Below are 27205 nucleotides of genomic sequence, written 5' to 3'. Positions count from 1 at the left end.
CCCCAATGTCACTTCATTTCATGCTGAGTTAACTGAATATGAATATATTATAATTGTGACACAAGTGCAGGGGGAGTGCTGTGGTTCTGGGGAGGTGATCTGGGATGCTAATAGTCTACAGAACCCCTAACGGCCTTAGCTCGTCTTCATTGCTCCTCTGCTCTTCATATTGCAGGGATGAGCTTGACTCCTGATAAACTTGATGCTTCCATCATTGGACTGTAATGTCAATTATAAATAGGGCTGTTGAACACAATGAGCACCTTGGTGGCACTGTATCCTGTAGAGATGGCGGTGTTTTCAGAACAACTGATATGTAAGGGGGTAGGTAGGATCAGATCAGGGGTATTCAATTAATGAGCCAAATATGAGTCAACATGTTAATTATTAAACAAGAGAAAAAAACAACCAATGCTGCAGTCAAAACATGAGTCTCTGATATGCATATACACCATCTGTTGCTATGTTGGCATCGGCATCCCTCTGCTCACATATTTCACCTAATATTCACAAATGTCAAGACTGCCATATCGTTCTCATTAGTGACAGTTTCTTTTACACAAACAGCACACCAATGAATTGAGTGAAGTTGAGCTGACATGCGCTGACTTGTAATCTTGAACAATGGCGAGTCAGCTTCCCTTACAACTTATTCCCAATAACACCACCCCAGAGAGCTGGATTTTAGCCCCTGCATCACACACTCATTTAAAGAGTACAGGGAGAGACCATATGGGAGGTGATAGCGGGGGTGGGGTTGCTCAGCGGTTTTATTCACCAACAGATGTTGAACCCTTATGGGTGTCTAGATCAAGGGCAGATATTTTCCAGTCTGACAAAATCAGTGGAAATCTGCAGTACATTCAGCTCCTATTACTGCTACTTACACCTCCATGATTTTCAGGTCAAAGGAAGATCAAAATATTTGTTGAAAAAGGGACCTTTTTTTGTGCAGCAAGGCCCTTAGCCCAGGTCTCAGAGAGAGAAGCCATAATACAATGGAGGGGAGGGGACCTGAGCTGTCTCCACTGAAGGTCAGAGGGGAGAGGGCATTAACACAATACAGGTGACATGAATGAATGTGGCCAGAGAATCCAGTATAAGGTCACAGAAGGTGCTTTTCAATGTCAATACTGAAACCCCTGTGAGAGCACGTTTGTTATCACTTAAAACATATCAAGACAAATAATTGTCGATATCATATCAGATGGACTACAAAAGCCAAATATAATACACCTGACCTGATCAGACTGATATTATGGATGTTATATATTATAGCATATCCGTTGCGCAGAGGTTGCATGATAATATCTGCTCAATCCATTCTGAAAGATGGATGCATCTAACAGAACATCAATATCAATGCATTTCTGAATAAAATAAAGCTGTCTCTCTCCTTGCATTGTATCATGAACATTTCAGCAGTAGCTGGATATGTGATGAATTCGGGGCCGTGCACAATGTCAGTGGTAGGGACCGTTCATGTAAATAATGGTACATGAGTAATAGTTCATGACATGCTTAGCCATGCTGTGTAAACAGAGGGTAATGTATGGGTAAAGATGTGTGCAGCTCCTCTGCTTGTGTTATTTGGTGTCAGCAATCATATGTGGGCTAAAGATCTCTTTTGTTCAAACGCAAATCTATATTAATCTATACTACAACATAAAAAAAGCACATTGTGAGTCATTTTTCGGCCTCAGAATCCATTTGCAAAATAAATAAATATTAATGAGCAGATGAGCTGGCTCCCACAGTGAAACACAAACAGCTCCAGCTGTCAGTCCATCTATCAACTCTCCATGTATGTGGTCTGAAGGCTTCACGGCTGTTTGCTCAGGTCCACCCCACTGGCAATTCAATGTAGGGATGAGTTGGCAAATAAATTATTTGCATTCTGTCTGTATGCAGAGTGCCTGTACACATGCCATTCTTGGATGCTCTTCTGGATATAAGACTGCCAAAAGTATTCAGATTTACTCTCTGGAAACAACATATGTAACTCAAACAAAAACCTGCAAATTCATTAGATTCATAATTCATTTCTCAGCTTAAATCAGGATCTATAACATGCACATGCCTGCTTTGGAAAGGAGATCTCTGGGCACAGTTAATTTCTCTCCATGTATCACATACAGGCTGCCGTACCTAAGACAAGTTTTTACATCTTTTTTAATATAGATTTGTTTAACCTAGTTGGCTTGGATATCCGAACCAGCAACCTTTCGGTTACTGGCCCAACGCTCCTAACCGCTAGTCTACCTGCTGCCCTAAATGAATAAATAGAGATAAAAATACAAGCACTAAAAATCTATTTGATGTCTGAATATTATTCTTCCGACACTTTGACAACAAAGGTGAGGGAGCAGTTGGGAGGGCATGTGATGTACTAGGGTAAACCCTGAGAGGAGTAAGGGAGAGGAGGGAAAGGGAAGCTGAGCTGTTTGAGGGATGACCTGCCAGTGTGTCATCAGAGCAGATTTCCGTTTGCCTAGTGGCTATATGACTCTAATTAAGCAGCACATCTTTAAAATGTATCTAGAGCCTCTATTAATCAGTCTCTCTCTCTCTCTCTCTCTCTCTCTCTCTCTCTCTCTCTCTCGCTCTCTCTCTCTCTCGCTCTCTCTCTCTCTCGCTCTCTCTCTCTCTCTCTCTCTCTCTCTCTCTCTCTCTCTCTCTCTCTCTCTCTCTCTCTCTACTTCTATCTCATAGTTTTAATTAAAAGTCCCCTGGAATGTCTGCTCAGTCGTGACATTTGCAGTTTATGAAGTCCCTACACACCTGTCAATTATCTTCCCAGAAAGACATGGGACAAATCACTAGGCAGTCAACCAGCCTGCCAAACTAATCACATCTGCATTCACATCCAGTGGCTGGCACAAGTGGTTATATTTTTATTGCTTTGCTCCTTCTTTCTCTGGAGAATCATTCACATACAGCTGTATAGACTCTGATAGCCACCTGCTTTGCTTATTGTAGCATGACTTTCTTCAATACTTATTATCATAGCTACTTCCTTATCTTCTGCCAGGTATCACACAGAATTAAATATCATACCATTCCCTGTGCTCCTTCCTTTGATGTCGTCTTTTTTTTAAACTGTTTTTTTCTAACCCTAAAGAGACATAAGTTGTCACTCACCCTAAAGAACTCCTTAGTGGAGCCTGAGTCTAGGGTCCCGTAGGCAATCTCTGTCTGCTTGGCCAGGTCCTCAGCACTCTCTATGGGAGACACCATCCTCTCCACTGTGAGGAAGGCAGCCAGGTTGGCCGTGTAGGAGGAGATGATGATGAGGGTAAAGAACCACCAAACACCCCCCACGATTCTGCCCGACAGAGACCTGAGAGAGAGGGAAGGAGGAGGACAGAAGGACGTGAGAGCAGGGTGCTCAATCCTACACACTGACAAAGGGATGGAGGCTGCCATGCCTTTGGAGTCCACTGATTCCTGTTTAGAGTCTGTGTATCTGCAGTCTGGGTATCACACACCACGTATTGACATAAATGCACCGCCTCAGAGCATTGCCACAGAATGATCTTGGATTTATGTCAAATCTCACCCACATACCTCAACGATAATGCTCTTCACACAGAGAAAAACATGGTGTTGCTGTAAGAGATGCTGTACCCGCCTGGTTGCTCTATGATGCTTGCCTGGAGGGCTGTGTTGTGGCTGAATGACACCACACACGAACACAGCAAGCAGAGGTTATTGTGCATCTGCTTCAATGAGGCTGACGATCCCCATTGGCAAGGTAACTACTAACCTTAAGCTTACTGTAGTCTATCACGTAAACTGATACTCCAAGCGGGAGAGTGACATTTACTAAATCGTCTTCATTAAATCCGTGTCATTGACTCTTTGGCATTTTATGGGATCTTCAAATAGTACCAGACAGAAATTAAATCCTAACTCGCCATAGAATGTTTTTTGTTTTTTTCTGGTATTATGTTACAAGAATTCAATTGCTTGACTTTTATTTAGAGGGGACTTTCTCCTACTCACATTGGAGGTGACTACTCAGCTTTCAGTACACAGCCCACTTTAATTCTTGAGTAATGCTTCAAAACAAAAATAATTGTATCATAGAGACAGCAAGGTAAAAATAACTGAGAAAGGAATCCGAACAATCCATGCTTAAGTGTTGATGTCAGAGGACTGTTACCCACCCTATAGCACTGTAGCCATCACTATTCAGGTGAGACTGATGCTCAGCTCTGATCAACATGGCCTGGAACACTCTCTCACTGATCTTCATTCAGATGGACTAGAATGGCCTGACATCCCAGACAAGATGAGGAGGGACAGCTTGAACAATGACAGTCCCCCGAGAAGGAACAAGGGACACACCACAACAGTGATGATGAGTGAATAGATGGACTGATTGAATGAAAAGAGGGGGAGAGGACGTGACTTTTTGGCTATATAAAAAATAATTAAATGAGTCATGAGGTGGGGCCGAATCGAATGCTGTTAAGGTGCTTCATCAGAGTGCAAATGCATCAAAATGTCTTCCACTTTAAATACATTATATGCACCAGGCTGATGACCGTAAAATGGGACATGCAGCAAAAACACGGTAGCCCTCCAAGAGTCATGGGGAATAGGGGAAACTACTCTCGAATGTAATGACCCTGCGCATTTTACAGTCCCCGGCATGGTGGATATAAGTTATTTTATGGATGCGATGCATCACTGCTAGCATGCAGCCTGGAGAGAACAAGTGAAGAATGGTGGTGGTGTGTTTAAAGAGTATGCGAGAGAGATTGCGTGTAAGTGGATGGGATGGGCTGGAGCGCAAAAAAAGCCAAGACCAAACCCCAAAATAACATATATGCACCATGGCATTATGGGAGTTGTAGTGATTATGACCATAAAATGCAGAGGGATGGTACAGTATGTAGATGATAGGATGGCTGAGTTTGAGGTGACAGAACATGGAGTAGATTAACCAACCTTGGCGAGATATCGCATCCTTGCTGCATGAAGGCGCCCAGGGAGAACCACAGGCTATTAAAAATCCCAAAGTCGTTTGGTGGGTCTGGAGGGCTCTGGGGGTCTTTGGCCTCGTCGTTTTCGTCCAGATGCCACTCATAGGGGCTGAAGCGGCTGACCAGGAAGAGCACCACGCTCACGCCGATATAGGCAAACACTATACACATCCAGATCTCATAGGCCAGCGGGTCCAGGAAGGAGAACACGCCCGGCTTTGACTTTTGAGGCTTCTTTATCATAATGGAGATCCCCAGGCTCATAAAAGGCTTAGAGAAGTCTATCACCTCCTCTCGTACCAATGTTATAGTTAGAGGAGCCACTGCTATATCGGCTCTCTGGAAACATGGGAACAGGAGGAGGAGGAGGAGTTAGTGGTTCAAAACAGAGCACAGGCACATCACATCAAACTGCCTGTGTTATCAAAGCCTGACTGACATTCTTTTAAATAGAATGCCAATAAAAATTCCTTGATCAAAATCTAGTCATCAGGCATTTAAAAAAAATAATCTCATTATGGCTATAACATATTTATAATGAAACCAATGAGTAGAGATGAATGGTAAAATGAAATGGTGGATTAGAATGCATGCAATATCAGATATGTTTAAGAAGAAAGTGAGACCCGCCAGTTTAAAATGGGCCAATCTCAGTTAACGTTAGTATTGGCTAATGTCTCTGCCTTAATCCAAAAGAGCCCATTACTCAGTCAGATCCATCAATGAAGTAGAAGGTATGGAAACAGGAGATTGAAGAGCTTATGCAAACAGCCCATGATATTTGAATCAGCCTGGAAAAATCAACTCCTTTATCAGATTGTCTTCAAAGCCTCCTATCCTTATTAGTGAATATCTCAGCTAGGTAATAAATGTTCCCAGTGATAGCGTCTCAGTTCCCAAAGTCACAGCTGGACCGGCCTTGTCTTATAAATATATAAATGCCATACAAGGGCTGGGATTATCTTAGTGAGGGTTAGGCAGAATTCCTGTGAAAAACATAGCTCCCAGCCACTCCTTCTCAATATATCACTTGCTTATTTGCATGTGAATGGCTAATTGATTTTCTGGAGGCTGTATTGTTGATACAGAGAGGTGTCTCAGGGATAATTAATGGTCTATAGGATGTATTGTTGATACAGAGAGGTGTCTCAGGGATAATTAATGGTCTATAGGATGTATTGTTGATACAGAGAGGTGTCTCAGGGATAATTAATGGTCTATAGGATGTATTGTTGATACAGAGAGGTGTCTCAGGGCTAATTAATGGTCTAGAGGATGTATTGTTGATGCAGAGAGGTGTCTCAGGGATAATTAATGGTCTAGAGGATGTATTGTTGATACAGAGAGGTGTCTCAGGGCTAATTAATGGTCTAGAGGATGTATTGTTGATGCAGAGAGGTGTCTCAGGGCTAATTAATGGTCTATAGGATGTATTGTTGATGTAGAGAGGTGTCTCAAGGATAATTAATGGCCTAGAAGATGTATTGTTGATGCAGAGAGGTGTCTCAGGGCTAATTAATGGTCTAGAGGATGTATTGTTGATGCAGAGAGGTGTCTCAGGGATAATTAATGGTCTAGAGGATGTGTTGTTGATGCTGAGAGGTGTCTCAGGGATAATTAATGGTCTATAGGATGTATTGTTGATGCAGAGAGGTGTCTCAGGGATAATTAATGGTCTAGAGGATGTATTGTTGATGCTGAGAGGTGTCTCAGGGATAATTAATGGTCTAGAGGATGTATTGTTGATGCAGAGAGGTGTCTCAGGGATAATTAATGGTCTAGAGGATGTATTGTTGATGCAGAGAGGTGTCTCAGGGATAATTAATGGTCTAGAGGATGTATTGTTGATGCAGAGAGGTGTCTCAGGGATAATTAATGGTCTAGAGGATGTATTGTTGATGCAGAGAGGTGTCTCGGGGATAATTAATGGTCTATAGGATGTATTGTTGATGCAGAGAGGTGTCTCAGGGCTAATTAATGGTCTAGAGGATGTATTGTTGATGCAGAGAGGTGTCTCAGGGATAATTAATGGCCTAGAAGATGTATTGTTGATGCAGAGAGGTGTCTCAGGGCTAATTAATGGTCTAGAGGATGTATTGTTGATGCAGAGAGGTGTCTCAGGGATAATTAATGGTCTAGAGGATGTATTGTTGATGCAGAGAGGTGTCTCAAGGATAATTAATGGCCTAGAAGATGTATTGTTGATGCAGAGAGGTGTCTCAGGGCTTGTACAATGCCTGTCAATTATAACACCTCTCTCTTTCAGCTCTCTGAAGAGACAGGGCTGTCATTTGGCAGAATGGTTGGTAAAATGTTCATTACGACGGGAAAATGCTTTTTCGTGCTAAATGAAGATGCCTTCAAACTGACAAACAAATGTTTTTAATTTTCACTTCACAGTCTGGCTGTCATCTGTCCTTAATTCCATCTGTCCCTTAATGTCATCTGTCCTTAATTCTATCTGTCCCTTAATGTCATCTGTCCCTTAATGTCATCTGTCCCTTAATGTCATCTGTCCCTTAATGTCAACTGTCCTTAATGCCATCTGTCCCTTAATGTCATCTGTCCTTCATGGCATCTGTCCATTCATGTCATATGTCCATTCATGTCATATGTCCCTTCATGTCATTGGTCCCTTAATGTCATCTGTTCCTAAATGTCATCTGTCTCTTAATGTCATCTGTTCCTAAATGTCATCTGTCCCTTAATGAAACATTAACCAGTTGGGGTTTTATGAAAGAAGAAAATGGGCTCATACTTACATGTAGTGAGTGAGTGGTTCATAACATACAGTAATCAATCTTTCAATTAAGATCTGATTTATGGAGATACATATGGAGAAAAGCACACACCCAGTCAGTAGAGGATTGCGGGCCAGATCTGGTTGCTGGGTGGCACATATGGATCAGTGCTGCCACCGTAACAGTAAAAGGCCAGATCTGGTCCGAATGTGGGAGATGCGACCAGGGCGAGGGCAGGCACACTTTGCTTATGAGCCAGCTCTAGCTTGTGATATGTGACCCTAACAAGAACCCGTAGTTGCTGGGCCACTTTTGAATAAATGTGGGCCACATTTACCCTGCTGGGCAAGGTCTGTCCTTAGCATGCAGAAGATCTGATTTAGGTGTGTAAACCAGATCTGGCCCACATACCTCAAGCCAGAGCTGGCCAAGCCCCCGTCCCTGTGATGGTGACAGTGCTTCAGTATGTCGAGACTGTCACTTACCCCATATACCAGTTCACCCACCATCCCGTTCCACGTCTTGGTCTCTGGATCCCTTGCACCATACTTCCCGTCCGCAACTACTGACAGTTTGTATCTTATCCCCACATGTTTTGCAATTTCAGCAGCTAAATCGACACAGTAGCCTTCATATCTGTCATTCCCCTCCAGCGACAAGTAGTTTCGCTTGTACATCACATAAGGAGACTCCTGTTAATTAAACATAATGTTGAGTTTATAGCATGCACACATTCCATTCACAGAGGCCAGTCCTCTTTAACCTACATGCATACATGCATGGATGACACACACACACACACACACACACACACACACACACACACACACACACACACACACACACACACACACACACACACACACACACACACACACACACACACACACACACACACAGACAGACAGGAAATACAAACAGAACAGCATGGACAAGAAGCGCCACATGGAGATGGTCACACTGCATGTGACCACGTGGGGTGTTGACTCGATCCACAGCCAAATGCAGCCAGATAGAGGCGGGGCCCGGCAGGGCCAGTGGGGACAGTAAGGCCTGTGACTGACAGGCTTTAAGGGGGAAGGAGTGGGGCTGGTTCTCTCAGCAGGATTCCTCATGCTAAACCCAGCTATACTCTAAGGAGGTAGGGGCCGGGTGGAGGGTGCATACGCTTTGCATCAGCTTACTAGGACAGGGGCGGGTTGAACAGGGATTGGGAGACTTTCCAGTTCATCAAGTAAATGGCAGTGATTGGCGAGGGATTAAAGTACTGGTAGTTCTTATTGCAACACCATCAACCACATGTCATCGATGAATGTGCTGGGAGGCTGCATCCTCCAACTAATCAAACCAACTCCTGAGCTTATCTTCCATACAGAATACACTGGGAGGAGTTAAAACACGTGCTTGGCTCGTCAAACACTGAGGTGTGGTTGGTTTTCTTTTAGGCTTGGCTCCAAAATCATATGTGCCAGGAACGTAAGGGACGCCAGTGGGTAAAACAATGGTCAATTTCTTTCTTTCTGTGCTGAAGGTTTCTTTTCAAATCTCTGTGTTATTTGGACTGGGCTTCCAAAAGTCAAATACAGCTAATTCTGAAGCAAAATGAGATGACCACTGTCAATCTACAATGTCAACAGACTAACGCATGATCACTATATGAATGGTGTAACGATATTGCTCTCAAAACATTACAATGGTCCTACCATTTCCCTGTGTCTATCAGAAGTAACCTTACTAGTTATGAGTATGATCATGACATGCTTACATCTAGATGATATTGCCTGACTTTCGTATTCTGAATTTGCCTAAGATGAGGACATAATAGGCAGAGTCAGAAAGAAGGCCATCATTTTAAATGTAAGATAAGGCTTACCTTATTTTACATTTAAACAGGACCAATGTTTTCTTACTAACCGCATCCATCATTATTTTTTATTCATCTCTCTGCTTGAACAAAAAAATACCTTATCTATAATATCTCTAACTATCCCTGACCTTTGACCCCTAATATCTCTAGATATTGGAGGAGGCCACAGAGGTTATACTTCAGTACAGAACTCGTAATGGTTGATCCAAAATAGATTTTAACAAGGGGATAAACAAACCAAAGCTTTTTATGTCCTCCTCAAATGGCAGTTATTTTGCATCTCCAACCAAGAGAGAAACAATTTATCATTGCAGGTAGTTTTGTTGTATCTATCCCCGTCATCATTGACCATTTACTTAATGAGTAAGAAACAGGTTTTTACTTACGTACGTATGCACTGAATGTGTATTAGATGAAGTATATAGGCTCTAACTAGTTTCATTACCAAAGCCGTTATTGTGATGTCACTGCTACAACAGGCCACCGTAATATGGAAAATCAAAATGCTTTATCACCCACACGGATACAGTTGAAACACTCTTTGTGAATCGACTGTTTCAACATGTAGTGAGTGGATGGAAAGCAACTCAAAAGAAAATAGTTCTACCCTCCCAGGACAGAATGTAACAATGGACACCTTGACCTTGAGTGGCAGAATTTTTTAGAGGTGGAACATTTAAAATCTGCTTGGAAAGTGTACCATAATAGTAGTGACCACAATCGTTCGGTTTTCCACAGAAGAGGACTCGTTGGTGACCTGCGCATCCACAATAAATACATATTTTTCGTATTCATTCCAGTACCCGGTCTGAAAGTGACAGAAACATCATAGTTATTACAAGAAACAGCCATTTAAAAGACATTTGACATTTGTAAAGCAGTTGGCAGGTGAGCAAGGTGAGCATGTCTGATGAGAGTCTTGGCCTGACAGAGGGTTTCTGATGATGTGTGAGATAAAAAGCCCTGTGCTGGTGCTGTGCTTGGAGATGAAGCTCTAACCTCTGCTACAGATACAGTGTGGGAAAAGAGCATTCAACTCTCAGCTAATCTCCCTCTCAGCACCTTCACTGTCACTGGTCCATTACACAACCATACCATTAGTGCCCATCAAATCCCACTGGGCAAAACTGAATCAATGTTGTTTCCATGTCATTTCAATCCCAACAAATGTATGTGATGAAGTTGAATCAATGTGGAAAACTCATTGGATTGACAAAAAGTTATCAACGTACGGGCATTTCGTCATTTTTTTCACCTAACTTTAAACCTAAATCCAATGAGATGGTGAAATGTTTTGTTGATTTCACGTTGAATTCACATTAGTTGACAACGCAACGTTGAACTGACGTCTGTGCCCAGTGGGATGCTCCTCGCACGCTGCTTGGCAATATTAATTCATGGAACAAAATATGGAATAAATGTGTCTTATTCAGCTATAAGTAATTTCAGTTGCAATTTACAAAGTGAGGGCTTCTGCTCATGTCTAAACATTAAGCGTATGAAGAGCTGCTACTAAAAATGTACATCTGACATCTGCGAACCTATTCAATAACTGCTGAGATTTACAAAATGACTATTCCATTTCCTCTAGCTATCTGTTCTCTTGTTCTTTTGTATTCTGTTCTGTTCCTCTCCTACTGTTCTATTCCACAGTGCTCACTCAGCTTTCACTGCAGATTGCCTCACAGTGTGTGTTGCAGTGGGCCAGATGAGCTGAGCTATGTGGACAGTGTGGGGGCACCTGCTTTCAGTGCCAGATTTTGTGGACACCCCGTCAGATTTCAGAGCCAAAGAGCAACCATGGCGACAGCGTCAGAATCCTAGGCCAGTATGTGTGGGGGGGTAGTGGCTAATATAATTTCACTACTCCTGTCAGCCTTGGCGTATCCCCTCTCTGGCCCCCTTTGCCCCAGGTATGACGGCGCATAAAGGGAGCATGCAGGGCGAGGTCAGCCCCCAGTGTCTGGAGCTAAATCAATAGTGTAGGATCCACTACATGTGAAAGCTGTTAGGTAATCCAGTAAAACAGTCAGCTCTGCCCTGGTCTCTGTTCAGAGCTGTGTGAAGATCACTGTCTACATGGAGGGAATCTGGTTACATGCACACTTATGTTATGGAGTCATGCTAATGTTTAACTACTTAAATATTTCATGTGTAATTACTTGAATATTCATATTTTCAGTCCATATAACTGAGCTAGTTTAACGTGTACTCTCAGTTAGAAAGAAAGAAAGAAAGAAAGAAAGAAAGACAGAAAGAAAGAAGAAAGAAAGCGTATTACTAAAACTGCATACTGTGTACTAATCCTACTACATACTGTTCAGTAAAATTGAAACAACAAATATCAACATTCTAGGCTTATCCATACTGAGAATGCATCCTCTAATGTGCAGTTGTGTTCATTTCCACCATTCATTCATTTTGGTATAGCACATCACCATATCTGATTATCAGCGGTTGTTAAACACGTGGGTAAAAAAACAAACAACTCTTCTATTCCTTAAGTGTGCAGCAAATTCTACTAGATGAAAAGCCAAAATGAGTGTGACATCCTGGCATTTAAAGCACACTCAATTTTCACATCCTATAAAACTTTCACCTACCCCAAATTCCTACCATTTAGAAAGCAAGTATGGGTATTGGGGAACATTTTATTATTCATTGTAATCTGCATGTTGAGCCACTGCTGTTTTCTACTTACCTTCTTGGGCCCCCCTAGTTTCATCTCATACACATCCACGCTGTAGTTGGCTCTCCGACCGAACGAGTCAAACTGGATATTCCCTGTCATACCTTGTACCTGGACCTGCCACGCACACCATGACACAAGGAACCGTAATAACCTTCACAAAACAACCACTTTGTGAAGGTTTGCTAGGAGAATTCAACTAAATAAGTAAGGATAGTCAAGATATTGTCAAAATATCCTACTATATTTTAATGACATGGTAACAGGGGTACACCTGGGTATCTGTGAAGATCCCTCCTACCATTTTTAGTGCTCTCTCTATGTCAATGCCTTGGCTCCAAGGTACGGCTGGGTTGGCCAGGCAGTCCCCAGCGCTCCCCCTCCGGGACACGTCCACCCTCTGCCTCCGCAGGTACCGGAAGGCCTCTGCCAGGACCAGCACGGCATCATGGGTCAGCGCTGACGTGTACTGAAACACAACCACCACAGCAGATCATGACATTACAGAAGCAGTCCAAAGGCTACTTGCTGGTTTGTGTAATGAGCCCACTAACAAATAAAGTACAATGTGAAAAGGGAATAAATGGTGAAAATGAGTCTATCAATGATGAAGTAGGTACAGCAGTAGCTGAACAGCCCACTGTTACTCTGCCTCAAGGTTTGTGTCATTCAGCAGTAATTGGTGATTGGCAGTCTGTTGCTGCCTGATATGCCAAAGCAAGTTCATACTGTTGTACTTTCAAACAGAAAACCATTTTTTCTCTTTGATTTTACTATTGCCTCACTGACAGTTTATCTGGTTAAATTTGACAAAAGGTTTTAAGTAGAATAGTACAGCCTTCCTTTTGACAAGTGAGTGAAAATGTTCTGTCTTTGATACTGCTAAAAAAACACAGATATATGAACAGCTAGGCAGAGAGAAAGGGACAGAAGTAGATATGGGCAGAGAGAAGGACTTGTCGTGCTGTAAACAACATTGACAGCTGTGTGGTACTGTACCTTCAGTGGAGTGCCCTTAGCCTCAGGAAACTCCCTCTCGTCTAGGCGTTCCCAGCGCTGGAGGAATTGTATGACAATTGGGTTCTCTGGGTTGATGATCTGGAAGCCTGTTATATTGGCTCCTCCAGCAAACACCTTGTCCAGGGTCATGTTAGCGAAGCCCTGCAGTGAAACCAGAGGTACCCAACAACATGCAGGCATCAAACAATCTGTCCCCAACAACATGCAGGCATCAAACAATCTGTCCCCAACAACATGCAGGCATCAAACAATCTGTCCCCAACAACATGCAGGCATCAAACAATCTGTCCCCAACAACATGCAGGCATCAAACAATCTGTCCCCAACAACTGGGTTCATCTGTACTGAGAGCTTCACCATTACAGTTGAAAAGGGAATGTGTTAGATATTGTTTTCTGGATAATGGTGCAAGCTAAGCATAAAAAGCTCAAACTTTCTTGTTGGTGCAGATAATGTGGTTTCCTATTTGTTCGTAAAAGTACAGTTTGTTCAAGTTCCAAATCCCATTTTCTCATAAATGTTTGAGAGTGAGAGGAGGGCTGTTGTGTTGTGCTACTCTACTCACCAGGTTAGCCAGGATGTAGTGGTAGCCTCTGCTGTTCTTCCCCAGGGTTACTACCTGCAGGAGAGGGAAACAACAGCACAGTTAGAAGAGGCATCAAATGACATCACATCACATACTCTATTAATCTACTGTTCCAAGAAGACACAATGGAACCTGAAAGCATTAGTTCTCAGTAGTAGAGCGTAGATCCACTTGGTCAAAGTTGTAGGTCTCCATCGATTTGCACTAATGAGAAAATATAGTGCACCTTCACCATCCCCATCAGTGACATTTGTTGAGCAGCAGAAACCACACAGACTCAACTGTCATCTTTCAGTTGAAAAACAAACAAACAAACCAGAATAATTGGCTTTCCTAAATAATGTTCCTTGGGTAATGTATATGAGTGTGTTTCTCTAACAGGGTCTGGGTATGTGTTTGCATGTGTGTGTGTCGGAGTGCTTGGGTGTTCTGGTGTGTGTGTGTGTTCGTGTGTGTGTGTGTGTGTGTGTGCGTGGGTGAGACTTGTGCTGCGATGACAATGCTTGTTCCTTTGCATTACTATCAGTGTGTAGAATAAGGTCAGGATTTAAGGAGCGCAGAAAAATTCCCCTTTCATAACACAACTGCCTTCTCAAACGAAAAGTGCTCTCTGCCATTTTCTGCTGTAGCTGTATATGCCACAGGGCTGTATTATAGATTTAATTAGGACCAAAACTGTTCTCTCCCAGTGATAGCAGTCAGGCAGGCATGAACAACCAACGCTAGCTGTTGTGTTTACTCTAATGACTAGTTCAGGCTTAGTTACCGCACCAAAGTTACTCCCAGACACAGTGCCTTCATAAAGTGTTCAAACCCCTTGACTTTTTCCACATTTTGTTACGTTACAGCCTCAATCTACACACAATACCCCATAATGACAAAGTGAAAACAGGTTTTTAGACATTTTTTGCAAATGTATTAAACATACAAAACAGAATGCCTTATGTACATACTGTAGGTATTCAGACCCTTTGCTATGAGACACGAAATTGAGCTCAGCTGCATCCTGTTTCCATTGATCATCCTTGAAATGTTTCTACAACTTGATTAGAGTCCACCTGTGGTAAATTCAATTGATTGGACATGATTTGGAAAGGCACACACCTGTCTATATAAGGCCCCACAGTTGACAGTGCATGTCAGAGCAAAAACCAAGCCATGAGGTCGAAGGAATTGTCCATAGAGCTCCGAGACAGGATTGTGTCAAGGCACAGATCTGGGGAAGGGTACCAAAACATTTCTGAAACATTGAAGGTCCCCAAGAACACAGTGGACTCCATCATTCTTAAATGGAAGAAGTTTGGAACCACCAAGACTCTTCCTAGAGCTGGCCGCCCAGCCATACTGAGCAATTGGGGGAGAAGGGCCTTGGTCAGGGAGGTGACAACGAACGCGATGGTCACTCTGACAGAGCTCTAGAGTTCCTCTGTGGAGATGGGAGAACCTTTCAGAAGGACAACCATCTCTGCAGCACTCCACCAATCAGGCCAGACGGAAGCCACTCCTCAGTAAAAGGCACATGACAGCCCACTTGAAGTTTGCCAAAAAGCAGCTAAAGACTCTCAGACCATGAGAAACAAGATTCTCTGGTCTGATGAAACCAAGACTGAACTTTGGCCTGAATGCCAAGCGTTGTGTCTGTCGAAAACCTGGCACCATCCCTACAGTGAAGCATGCTGGTGGCAGCATCATCATGCTGTTGGGATGTATTTCAGTGGCAGGGACTGGTCAGGATTGAGGCAAAGATGAATGAAGCAAAGTACAGAGAGATCCTTGATGAAAACCTGATCCTGATCCGGACCTCAAACTGGAGCAAAGGTTCACCTTCCAACAGGACAACGACCCTAAACACACAGTAAAGACAACGCAAGACTGGCTTCGGGACAAGTCTCTGAATGTCCTTGAGTGGCCAGACTGGAACCCAAACGAAAATCTCTGGAGAGACCTAAAAAAAATATATAGCTGAGCAGCAACACTCCCCATCCAACCTGACAGAGCTTGAGAGGATCTGCAGAGAAGAATGGGAAAAACGGCCAAATACAGGTGTGCCAAGCTTGCAGCATCATAACCAAGAAGACTCGAGGCTGTAATCGCTGCCAAAGGTGCTTCAACAAGTACTGAGTAAAGGGTCTGAATAATTAGATAAATGTCATATTTCTGTTTTTTTTTTCTTTTATAAATTAGCAAACGTTTCTAAAAACTTGTTTTTTCTTTGTCATTATGGGGTATTGTGTGTAGATTGATGAGGGGGGAAAAAACGATTTAATACATTTTAGAATAAGGCTGTAACCTAACAAACTGTGGAAAAAGTCAAGGGCTCTGAATACTTTCCGAAGGCACTGTAGGTTACCAAACTTTTAACTCCCTGGCAGAATGGAACAGAGTAGAACAACAAGGTGCTTTCATCATGGAGATACATACAGCACAGTACTGAGAGGGTGGAGAAAGGGAGTTCATTTTTATTTCATTTTCACTGTCTTTTTAGACTTCCACCCCCACAGTTTGGACAAGGATAATCTCTACGTGCCAGCCACTGCAACTCTATTGAATATCAAACATCCAGTGTTATGTAGGAGAGAATTTTACAAATTGTAGTTTGAGAAAATTCCTATGAATTCCAATAAGGAACTGGTGGTAAAGTTACGGTATGTTTCATTTGACCTTTGAATAACACCCAATATGGATAATTATTATTGAAAGAGTATCAAGGCAAGGACAGACAATGTGGTGCGTTGCATCGCTTATTCAATTTTCATTATCTCCTCCACCTCCCTCAATGTCACTGAGGGCTGTATTGTTAGATGTAACAAAAGAAACAACGTGGGATTAGGACAGTCTGCCTCAGAAGTGTTTTATCACATATAAGGAAATCTTCACAAATTACCCACAAGTCTCCATCTGTAATGGCATCCATCTGCCCGTTGTGACTGTCATTCAGACAGCATCCAGTCAGTCCTTTCATTCACACCTCTACCCTTCAACCTTAGTCCCTTTAATATGTCCTTGTGAGAGAGAACATCCTTCATCCTCCAAGGTTACAGCTCAGTCCCTCTCTCTATCCTCCCCATCCACTTTCCACACTGAATCCCATTACCATGGGAGGCGGTGCTCAATGATTTCATTGTGTTTGACATTTTCAGCCTCCACCGGTAATCCCTCCCTCAGGTTCTGCCTGCTCCCCCAAATTTCTCCTCTCTCAGAGGGAGGATATTTGCGGAACTGGAAGTTCTTCCTGACTTCCAGGTTCCCAATGTGCGTGATAGGGTAATAACACCTGTAATGGCTTTCATAGTCATTTGACTGCCATGTAGGAAGACACAGAGATACCGACAGGCTGCTTGACAGTGGGACTCTGTCTGCAGTGGAGGATCTGATCTCATATGCAAAACCAACCTGCCTCTCATCATCTTTGCTTGCTTGCTTGCTTGCTGGCTGGCTGGCTGGCAGGCAGGCAGGCAGGCAGGCGGGCGGGCGTGCGGGCGGGCAGGCAGGCAGGCAGGCAGGGCACCATGCGTGAGAAAGTATGCATAATCAAAAATATCAATTAATAAAGAACAGGGAACAAAAAGCCCCATGTGAGAGGGAAGGAGCCACGGTGGTCCAAGTGTGACAACACAGCAAGCACATAATGAAGCTGCAGCGCCTGGAGCCAGCAGCTAATATTCTCCTCTGAAGAGTCACAGAAAGAAAGGATCGGGCCAACTGCATCACACAGTAAAACACAGGCCACTCGCTTATATGCAGGCCTCTAAAAATGTGCCACTTGAAAAGTTATTTTTGGCTCAAATATTGAAGTCTGTTTCATTCGAAGTAATTCAGGAGTAACTTAATATTGCGCTGTGATCTGAAATGCAGAAAGCTGGAATATCTGAGGTCCTCTGTGCTGGTTCTCTGTTGAAGAGATGTATGACTATGCAAATCCAATTTCAGTCCTTGCTAATGAAAAGTCACTCTTCTCTGTGTGTGTGTGTGTATGTGTGTGTGTGTGTGTGTGTGTGTGTGTGCCTACGCGCAAGCACACACGCAAGTAGGGCAAGTTGAGGTATTTCAGTGACTCATACGGATTACCATTCAAAGGAGGCCAGTTCCAGTCTAGGAGACATAATTGCTGTATATGAAGACAGTATGCATAATAGCTTGTGGATGCATAACGTGCTGTCTTATACGTCTTGTTCTCTAGGCCAGAAAATATCAAATAAAAATAAAGCATGTGATGTGTGCATAACAAATATTTATAGGATCCTGGAGCTCCAGTTTCCTGCTTCCCCTGCGATGATAATATGTATAGTTTGCACCTAAAACAGACAGTTGGGAACGTTTGTGGGGTCATCCCTCAATTCTCAGTCACATCAGTTCACTTCCTGATCTGAACCAGTCTCTATTGTTATTGACCTGGTTGGTTGGTCAGGGGCTAGGTGGGCCAGGCCAGTGTGTTCTAGACAAATAGAATGTCACTCTATTCTATTTCTAAGGTTCCAGCTCCCTAGTCAGTGGTGGACAGCTCACCATTATTCCCTTTGGGGATGGAAATACTCTTCAAAGGCCTAGTGAAAAAAAATAACTTTCAAACAGTCTAGACCCTATCCAAATGGACAATTGGAGAGTGAGAGAGGAGCTCCAGTATCGACTGCATTGATTGGTTCCTCCATTTTTTATGAACAATAAATGCAATAGATAGCCTGGGTGCCAAAAAAGGAATGCTCATAGTTATTGTCCTCTTAACAAATCAGCCTCAAATATTAGCCAGTGATGTGTGGTCAATGTGTGGTCAATGTGTGATGCATTACATTCATTGAGGATGAATCTTATGGTTTGTGGAGCAACAGGCTAACCAGAGGGAGCCACTCCCTCTCTGAAAGTCCATCCATCCCAGTGGGACCATATGTCAGCTGTTAGCTGTGTCTGCAGCCGGAGCCAGAGGGTGGAGCATTCATATCATGGTCAGGAGAAAACAGCTACAGATGTACGCTCTTAATTTGATCACCCTGTTGCAGTTAAACAATCAAGCAATGAAGGAAATTAAAAAGGCTTCTGAAGTTTGTAATTTCCATGTAAAAATGTATCAACCCTTACAAAAATTCCATGAATTAAATTCCACATAGCAATTCATATTTCCTGTTGCTGCAGGATATTATGGTCCTACATCTGTAGACATTTAGTCAATTCCCTTTGTGATTAAAAAACAGGACGATTGATAATAAATAATTCTTACTCTTCAAAAGGCATAATACATCATCACTAAGAAAAACAAAAAATCTATGAAGATGAACCTAAGATTCCAGACTGAAACGCACTAGTTCTTCATGACATCCTTAACATTCAAATTGAGTAGTTGGCACGATGGCCAGCACGCAAGGAAGATTTGATTCTGGGTGATGAGATTAGACACACTAACTATTAACATTCAGATGAAGTTCTAGCTGAAATGTGGTGCTGTATTCCTCTGCAGTAGAAGTTATAAACCAGCCTATCAGTCTGTCTGGGAGAGAGAGGGCTTTCTGTCTTTCCTGGCCATTGTGTAAGTTATCTTCATCTCTTCTCTCCTCCCTATTGTGCTGTTCTGTACTGGGCTGTGCTGCTGCTGGACCATTAGCCTAAGTATTCCTAGGGGAATCTGTTGTAATTAAGCAGGCTGGAGCCGCGGCTCTGTGCAGGGCTTCATCTATACCCCGGTGTCTTCCAAAGGATTTGGCTACCTTAAAAGCATCCCCACTGAAGGAGCCTTTTCTTTGCTGTAGCTGTATTAGAGTCACTTGTCATCCAACTCCTTCAGAATGGGAACTGGCATCTCTAGGTTTCAAATCCTCCCCTTTCCCCTTCTACTTAAACCTCTTTCTTTGCTTAATTAACGGGTAAAACAATTCAGCAGGAAAGGGTCATAGAAATGTGCATTAATAATACTACAACTACAGTACCACTACAAAGACAGTGTATCACGTCATACCGCTGACACTGATATCTATGTAAAACAACCCATTTAGCAATGCGGTAATTCACACACAGCCAGGTTCCCTCTACAAGCTCCCATTTCCCCCACCAGCAGAATCCAGCTCATCTTCCATCCTCTCCCTCTTCTCCTCCTCTCCTCTGTGGGTGTGGGATTCTAGTCCACCAGTGGGCATTATACCATTTCTCCTACTCCATCACCCAGCAGAACTCAGCACAGCAGAGGGAGGCTACATGCATTGCTCCATTCCCACCAGCATTCTATTCTCTCTCTCTCTCTCTCTCTCTCTCTCTCTCTTGCTCTCTCTCGCTCTCTCTCACTCGCTCTCTCTCTCCATCCACTTTAGTCTCTAGTCTACCCACTCTCCCTCTCTCTTTTTTTCTCCTGTGGTAAACTGGTCCTGTGGCCAGGATTACACATGTGTCGCTTTATAATTTATGAGCAGCTTGTGGGAGTGAGGTCTCTCCCAAGACCCATCCATTCATGCCTGGGCCTATTCTTTAGTGAGAGGATGAGCAGGTTGATACCTTGCATATGGTGAGAGAGCCTGCAGGGCAGGGCAAGCTCCCAGACCCCACAAATCAACACATACAGAACCTCAGCCCAGCACACCCTCTGGTCTGTCTAGCACCAAACTACCACACTGAGAGAAACTATAATGAGTAACGACTATATGATTGAATAGGAGGAGCCACTGTGCCAGGCATGCTTTTTGAATTACAAGGCATTGGGTTCATATTGAGAGATAGGGAGCCCTCCTCTCTGTGCATCTCTCAGATACTGTGCCTTCAGTGCTGCACACAACTCGAGGAATACAGTACAAAATGGCTGCTGGATTCTGTTGGCTTCTCCTTATCCCATCCAGCCCAGTGCATCGTTGAGTGATTATGGTTGTGTTGAGGCTCATGCCTGCCTTTGTGTGAGATCTTCCCTCAGGCTAGGAGGCTAGGGCTATTTTTAGCAGTCTGATTGTATGCTGTTATTGGACGGCGTGTGTCCTACTTACACTGGGAGCCGCTGATATTAAAGCAAAGTGTTGATGTGACGACCCACATAATGAATCGTCCTGGAGAGATGCAGACTCAGTGCCCTGCCGGTCTCAAACACCAGAGCCACCGCTGGCTTGAACATTCACACTGGGACTATGGCTGTCAGGACTCAGAAAGCAGAAATATCACACTTATAATTGGTTGACGTTAAACAGAATGACCATATTGGTATTTGTAGGACAGCTCAGAATGAATAAGCTGAATTCTTCTAACACATGTCCAGAACTCAACCTCCCACATTAGTCAGGACAGGTATACATTTATCCTGACCTGCATGAGAAAGTGATATCCTGTCACTTTTAGATACATCCTTCAAGGTCAAGTGGCAATGACCACAAATCTGTCTGAAAGGTCACAGTAACACTCTTTAGCGCATCATAATGAAGGACCGTTATATGAGAGCCAGCGGCCTGTACGCACATACACACACCTCAGCAGAGGACAAGAAGGTCAGCGTTCAGCCATGATTAATGATGAATATGCGGTCTTAACACACACACACACACACACACACACACACACACACACACACACACACACACACACACACACACACACACACCATCATATGAACCTTGTTTCACCCTAGCATGGGTGCATGGGTGAAACAAACAGTGTCATTATGAAGAGCGGAAGTCCTGTGTGGATTGAAGGTCCTGGGAGCCAGTCAGTCAATCCCATTCCTTTATGAAAAAACCTAAAGCATTTAGTTACAGTTGGGAATTACATCACTAATTAATCAAACTTTGTATATCAGCATTAAATGTCATCCTGAGTGTAACAAGCAAAAAAAATAAAACAACTGGGATTAAATTAAATTCTTGACAATAGCATTAGTGAACCCATTCCAAGCTTGTGCACAGCAGACATAAACAAATACATACAAATCAACACTAATGGCCAACTCAGTGGCTGATCACCTAGGAAACGGGGAACCATTGTTAATAGTAGCTGTTATTCCTAAGTGAAAATGTAGCCCAAGAGTCGACCTCAAACAAGAACCAACAAGCTTTCATTGAGTTTTCCCTGTGTTTTTGTTATGTTGCACCATAACCCCCTTAAAGAGAGAATGTCCCCTCTGTTTGTGGTGTGTGAGGTTATTACAAGGCTCTAAGTAAGGGGTTTAGCCTTACTGCCCTGTTAAATGTTTTTGAGGGTAATGGAAAAGCCCTGGTAAATGTCTTAGATGCTAATAATGGAAAAGGAATAAGAAGTACAAAGCTGAAGAGGCCAGGAGAGGTCCCTACAAATGGAAATGGGACTTTCAGAGGTGTTGAAGGAATGGAGGCAGACTGAATGGCAGATTGAGGCTACTAAAAGGTTTCTTTGAAAGGATGGAACACAGCCAGAGAGCTACGTGGGTGAATCAGACTCTCTTGAATAAAGTCCTCTTTGTATTTGAAAACAAACAAGAAGTGCACAACCAAACTTTTAATAATCTTTTGTAGAATCAAGATTATCAAGATTAAATTCATGCACAATACATAACTAAATAAGTGATGTTGTCACCTAAGATCCATAGCTCATGAAATGTGTGTGTGTGTGATAATTCTTCCCATAGGTATAAGAGTATAAATATGATAGCAAACCTTGGTTGGGTATTCATTCAGTTGATCCACAAGCACCAAATACAACCAAACTCGGGTTGCAATGCAATTAGCTCTTACATCAGTCTTCAGGTTTCAGGTAAGGTAACTCATCATCCAAGTGGAGTTCAACGAACCCCCCCAGTTACTGCAGCAGTGTATTAGTGTTAAACCCCACTGTACTGTACCTGGTCCAGGATGGCATTGATTCTTCCCACTTCACAGTCGATGAGGAAGCGTTTCTCCTGCCTACGGTCCATCTCCTCTATGATGCGTTTGTACTCTGTAGGGTCCACTATGCTGCCCACCGACCGGGCCGTAACCTGCCAGTTATTGGCCACCGCTGACTCCATGATGGCCTGGAGGATAGAGAAACCTGGAGTGGAGAGAGAGGGGATCAGTCACATACTGTAGAATGGTGAAAGGTGGCATTGTGGTTTGCAGAGAACAGTGAACTTCATCAAATCATTTCACAGTTACTGTAAAGTCAAAATAGAAAGCTCTTTGAAAAGCACTTTTTGGCACAGCATTTCACATTGTGTCATAGCCAGTTTAAAAACAAAACTAATTGAGGTCATTTTCTGCTGGTTCTGTTAATGACTTTTTCTTAAACAACCAGTGGAGGGCATGAACATTTCATGTGAATGATTTCTGTCCACTGGAATGGTATCATTACGTCATAAAAACAACCACAATAGTCTCTGAGCCCATGATAAAAAAAAATCCCAAAAGGCCAGCCCTGTCAATATCACATTTCATGGGTCAGCTAAATGGTACAGTAGGCATGCCAAATGAAAAAAAAATAGCTTATAGCTTCAAAGACAGCCAACTAGTAATTCTATTATGGAATTGTTTTGATGGGAGTGACAGAGGTTAGCAGAAATACTACATGCATTGTGCCAAGAAGCATTGGAGGGACATTTTAATTGAATAGGATTTCATTTCAACTCCCAATGTCTCCGCTGACACATTGTGTAATGACTGAATTAATATGATTTAAAATTCAAATTGTGAAGTACATCATGTCAATGATATTGTCCCTCCAACTTATAGGTCAAAATGGATCTCTCAGTCCTCTAGGGCTGATGAACAAACCTAATTTAAACAGTCTAAATGGGGCCTGGCCAGTGACACAGTGATAACCAGGACATGTTTCCTTTTCAGGAGATCAATGCATCGTCTATTATGCCAACTCAAGGTCAAAAGCTATAAATATAGACGAAGTAGAAATGCGGGCGTGAAATGGAGGTTATGCTGCGAGACAAGAGTAGCACCCCTTTACAGCCTTATCGAAATATGAATGTTATTTAATAACCACAATGAATAATGATGTGCTACCACTGGATTATTTATTCATAGCAATATACAACCCTAGAATAGGGTAATGAAAGAAAGCATGGATGGACAAAATCAATCAGACATTTGCATAGTCCCATTATCTGGCAGGAAAACGTGTATTAATTTCAGCGATGGTGGAAATGTGTGGTGGCAGTAGCTCATTATGTGGTAGGCTGTAAGTAATAGACAGAGAAAATGGTGCGGTTGGGAAAAGCTTTTTTTCTTCTCCTTCATCCCAGTACGAGAGCCAGCATGCTAGTCGGCTTGGCTAAATGGATAGAGCCAACATGCTAGTCGGCTTGGCTAAATGGGTAGAGGCAACATGCTAGTCGGCTTGGCTAAATGGGTAGAGGGAACATGCTAGTCGGCTTGGCTAAATGGGTAGAGGCAACATGCTAGTCGGCTTGGCTAAATGGGCAGAGGCAACATGCTAGTCGGCTTGGCTAAACAGGCAGAGGCAACATGCAGGTCGGCTTGGCTAAATGGGCAGAGGCAACATGCTGGTCGGCTTGGCTAAATGGGCAGAGGCAACATGCTAGTCGGCTTGGCTAAATGGGCAGAGGCAACATGATAGTCGGCTTGGCTAAATGGGCAGAGGCAACATGCTAGTCGGCTTGGCTAAATGGGCAGAGCCAGCATGCTAGTCGGCTAGGCTAAATGGGCAGAGGGAACATGCTAGTCGGCTTGGCTAAATGGGCAGAGGCAGCATGCTAGTCGGATTGGCTAAATGGGCAGAGGCAGCATGCTAGTCGCCCTGGCCTAAATGGGCAGAGCCAAATGCAAGTCGGCTTGGCTAAATGGGCAGAGCCAGCATGCTAGTCGGCTTGGTTAAATGGGCAGAGGCAACATGCTAGTCGGCTAGGCTAAATGGGCAGAAGCAACATGCTAGTCGGCTTGGCTTTCCTCTTAGAGCTGAGGATAAAATCGCTGATTCAATAAAATGAAGAATATTATTACTGATGCTGAACCAATCCGTGTATATTATGCTAATGTAAATGCGGTCTGTGCAGTGCACCACAGAACAGGGGAAGAAAACACCCTGTCTCACTTTGACAGCCCAGTCTAAAGACACCTGTAGACTAACACACCTCACAGCACCTCTACTAACAGCCAGCCATCACAACTTCAGCATATTACTTTCCATGTGAATGTGACATTTTTATTCATGTCAAATGGAGAAAGCATGTTATGAGTGTTCATGAATACTTTAAACAGGATAGAATGCTGGCCGTAGGCACCGTAAGTGGGTCTACTATATGCATAGATATATAGCGCTGTAAACTGAAGTGCTACCATAGACTAGCTAGCTAGAGCACATAAGAATCCCGAGCCCAGCCACAGACTCAGCCATCCACTCTCCTCTCCTCTACCTACTCTCCTCTACCTAAGTGACCTTCACACAGCAGAACACTGCAGAAGGCTGTCCAACCAGGCTTGGCCTTTTATAAGACAGGCGGCTGTGAAGAACTGAGCATGGCTACATCATCATCGCCCACTCAGGTGGAGACTGGAGGAGCAGTGAGGAGCAGGAATAGCTATTTATGCTGATATTCTGATAGTCTGATATTTCCAAAGGGGCTTCATGCGTCTGGCGTATCGCAGCGCAGTGTGAATGACAGTCAGATGTAAGATAAAACCAAGGAGCTGACCCCTGGATGAAAGGACATTGTAAAAGCACCATCAGGGCATACTGAATAACACAGCACTTTTATCATCCATCGCCATAGCATGTTAAGAGAGAAAAAAAGACTCCAGTCTATGTCTGATAGCAGCACAGAGGAAATTAAAAAGCAAATGCTGAAATACGAGGAGTTTTTTCTGCAGCATGCCTGAGACTTGATATTGAATAGAGTAAGCTGGGTAATGCCTGATATTTTAAGCATGTTACCAGGTGCTTATGAAGAAAAAGGATTTGGGAGGATTTAGAAATGATTCCCTCATAAGTTTTATTGTGTATCCATTTCCTGCCTATAAGCTGATTTGGAAGTTTTGGGATTCAGATGTTATTGTGTACATCTCAATGTTAAACGTGTTGTGAACGTTGACAAGTTAAAATACTGAAGAGATGAAAAAGAAATTAGCAAAAATTCGGACAGAAAATATAAACAGGGGATGAACTGTAATTCAAAACACTTTGACTTTCATTTCAATGTGATAGGAAAATGTCATGGCATTACAATGTGAAAAGAAGAACAATTTTGGACATTGGCATAGCCTGTCTGCTGTGTGTAAAATGAAGATATTGTCACTCTGTGGGGCAAACAACAAAGTGAGTAAATGTTGGTTCAAGGTTTTTAGTCGACATTGTAAACAGATGACACATATCACAAAAGTCAGAGGGCAGGGCAACCATCAAGCAATTTTTTAAAAAACTGTCAATTATACACTTCCAGACCATAATAAGAAACCGGTTATGGGAAAGGAAGCAAAAACCGGAAAATAACTAAATTATTAGAGGACTAAAATCCGAACTGGAAACGAAAGTGATCTATATTGTTCCGGAACAGAACTGTTATTTTAAAAGCACGAGAACCGATTAATAACGTTATTTTACGTTCTGGGCATTCTTTTTCAGTCCCACAAAAATCGTAACAAAGCACATATGCAAAGCCCTCACTCTGTCACTCAGAAACGGATTCAAGCGTCTGCCTGCCAGCTGGAAATCTTTACCAGTGGGTGTGCGTGTGAGTAGGCTACCTGCCCCTCCCCTCTGAACCATAGCCTCCTGAGGACGTTAAAAGCGTCATTCAGAAATTAGGGAGAGATGTTTAATTACAGAAGAATGGATAAACCTTTTCAAAGCTAGTTAAGAATACTATACAACTCGGCAGTTCAGAGACTTTCCAAGTTAGAAGCCGCTCCTCCGTAGGTACAATTCTGTGGGCCCAATTCAGATAATGCAAGATGACTGGCAGCACAGTGTGTGTTTGTCTTTCATTGTGATTAAACCATGCTGTTACCGCAAAATACAATTTGCTCTAGACGACGTTCCTATATAGTGTAACGACCCTGGGTTTAAAAGCGCGGATATCAACTCTGCCGCTCGAGCATGCTTTTGGGGCACAGTCGATAGCGCGCTGGACTCCGGGTTAGAAGGTCAGGGGTTCAACGCCTGCTCCCTGCCCGTTTCATTACAATAGATTCAATCGCTTACCTGCTCCATAGCAAACTGCTCTATCCACACTGATTGGTTAATTCATTTAATGGCTGGAACAGTGGAACTGATTGTAGTACATTTCTTTAAAACATTTGATACATATTTGTGTGGAAATTAGTCCCAGATACAGAACTCAGGGATGACACCTTCATTTAAATCAAGTTCTCAACACTGGATGTCTATAATTTGAACTACTCTGACATGACAGACACTCTATTCAAGTGCAATATCTGA

At 43.0% G+C, this 27205-nt stretch overlaps 1 protein-coding gene across 6 annotated transcripts in view; it reads right to left on the bottom strand.

Annotated features, from left to right (window-relative positions):
• LOC110533760 (glutamate receptor 3) overlaps window positions 1–27205 on the bottom strand; it is a 102528-nt gene that overhangs the window by 14757 nt on the left and 60566 nt on the right. For all 6 annotated transcript variants that reach the window (XR_005053635.1, XM_036990140.1, XM_036990139.1 and 3 more), the window contains exons 4-12: window positions 22665–22852; window positions 13874–13927; window positions 13288–13461; window positions 12590–12757; window positions 12301–12405; window positions 10300–10407; window positions 8218–8424; window positions 4957–5330; window positions 3142–3340 (exon numbers count right to left, since the gene is read on the bottom strand). Coding sequence is in view for 5 of the 6 variants with exons in the window: in XM_036990140.1 (XP_036846035.1) it covers window positions 3142–3340; window positions 4957–5330; window positions 8218–8424; window positions 10300–10407; window positions 12301–12405; window positions 12590–12757; window positions 13288–13461; window positions 13874–13927; window positions 22665–22852 (1577 nt within the window). In the remaining variant the exon portion in view is untranslated. The remainder of the gene's footprint in view (window positions 1–3141; window positions 3341–4956; window positions 5331–8217; window positions 8425–10299; window positions 10408–12300; window positions 12406–12589; window positions 12758–13287; window positions 13462–13873; window positions 13928–22664; window positions 22853–27205) is intronic.

This window comes from Oncorhynchus mykiss, chromosome 10 (assembly GCF_013265735.2).
Source record: "Oncorhynchus mykiss isolate Arlee chromosome 10, USDA_OmykA_1.1, whole genome shotgun sequence".
Taxonomy (NCBI): domain Eukaryota; kingdom Metazoa; phylum Chordata; class Actinopteri; order Salmoniformes; family Salmonidae; genus Oncorhynchus; species Oncorhynchus mykiss.
The sequence above is the reverse complement of the archived record's forward strand: the minus strand, read 5'-3'. Positions and strand labels throughout refer to the sequence as shown.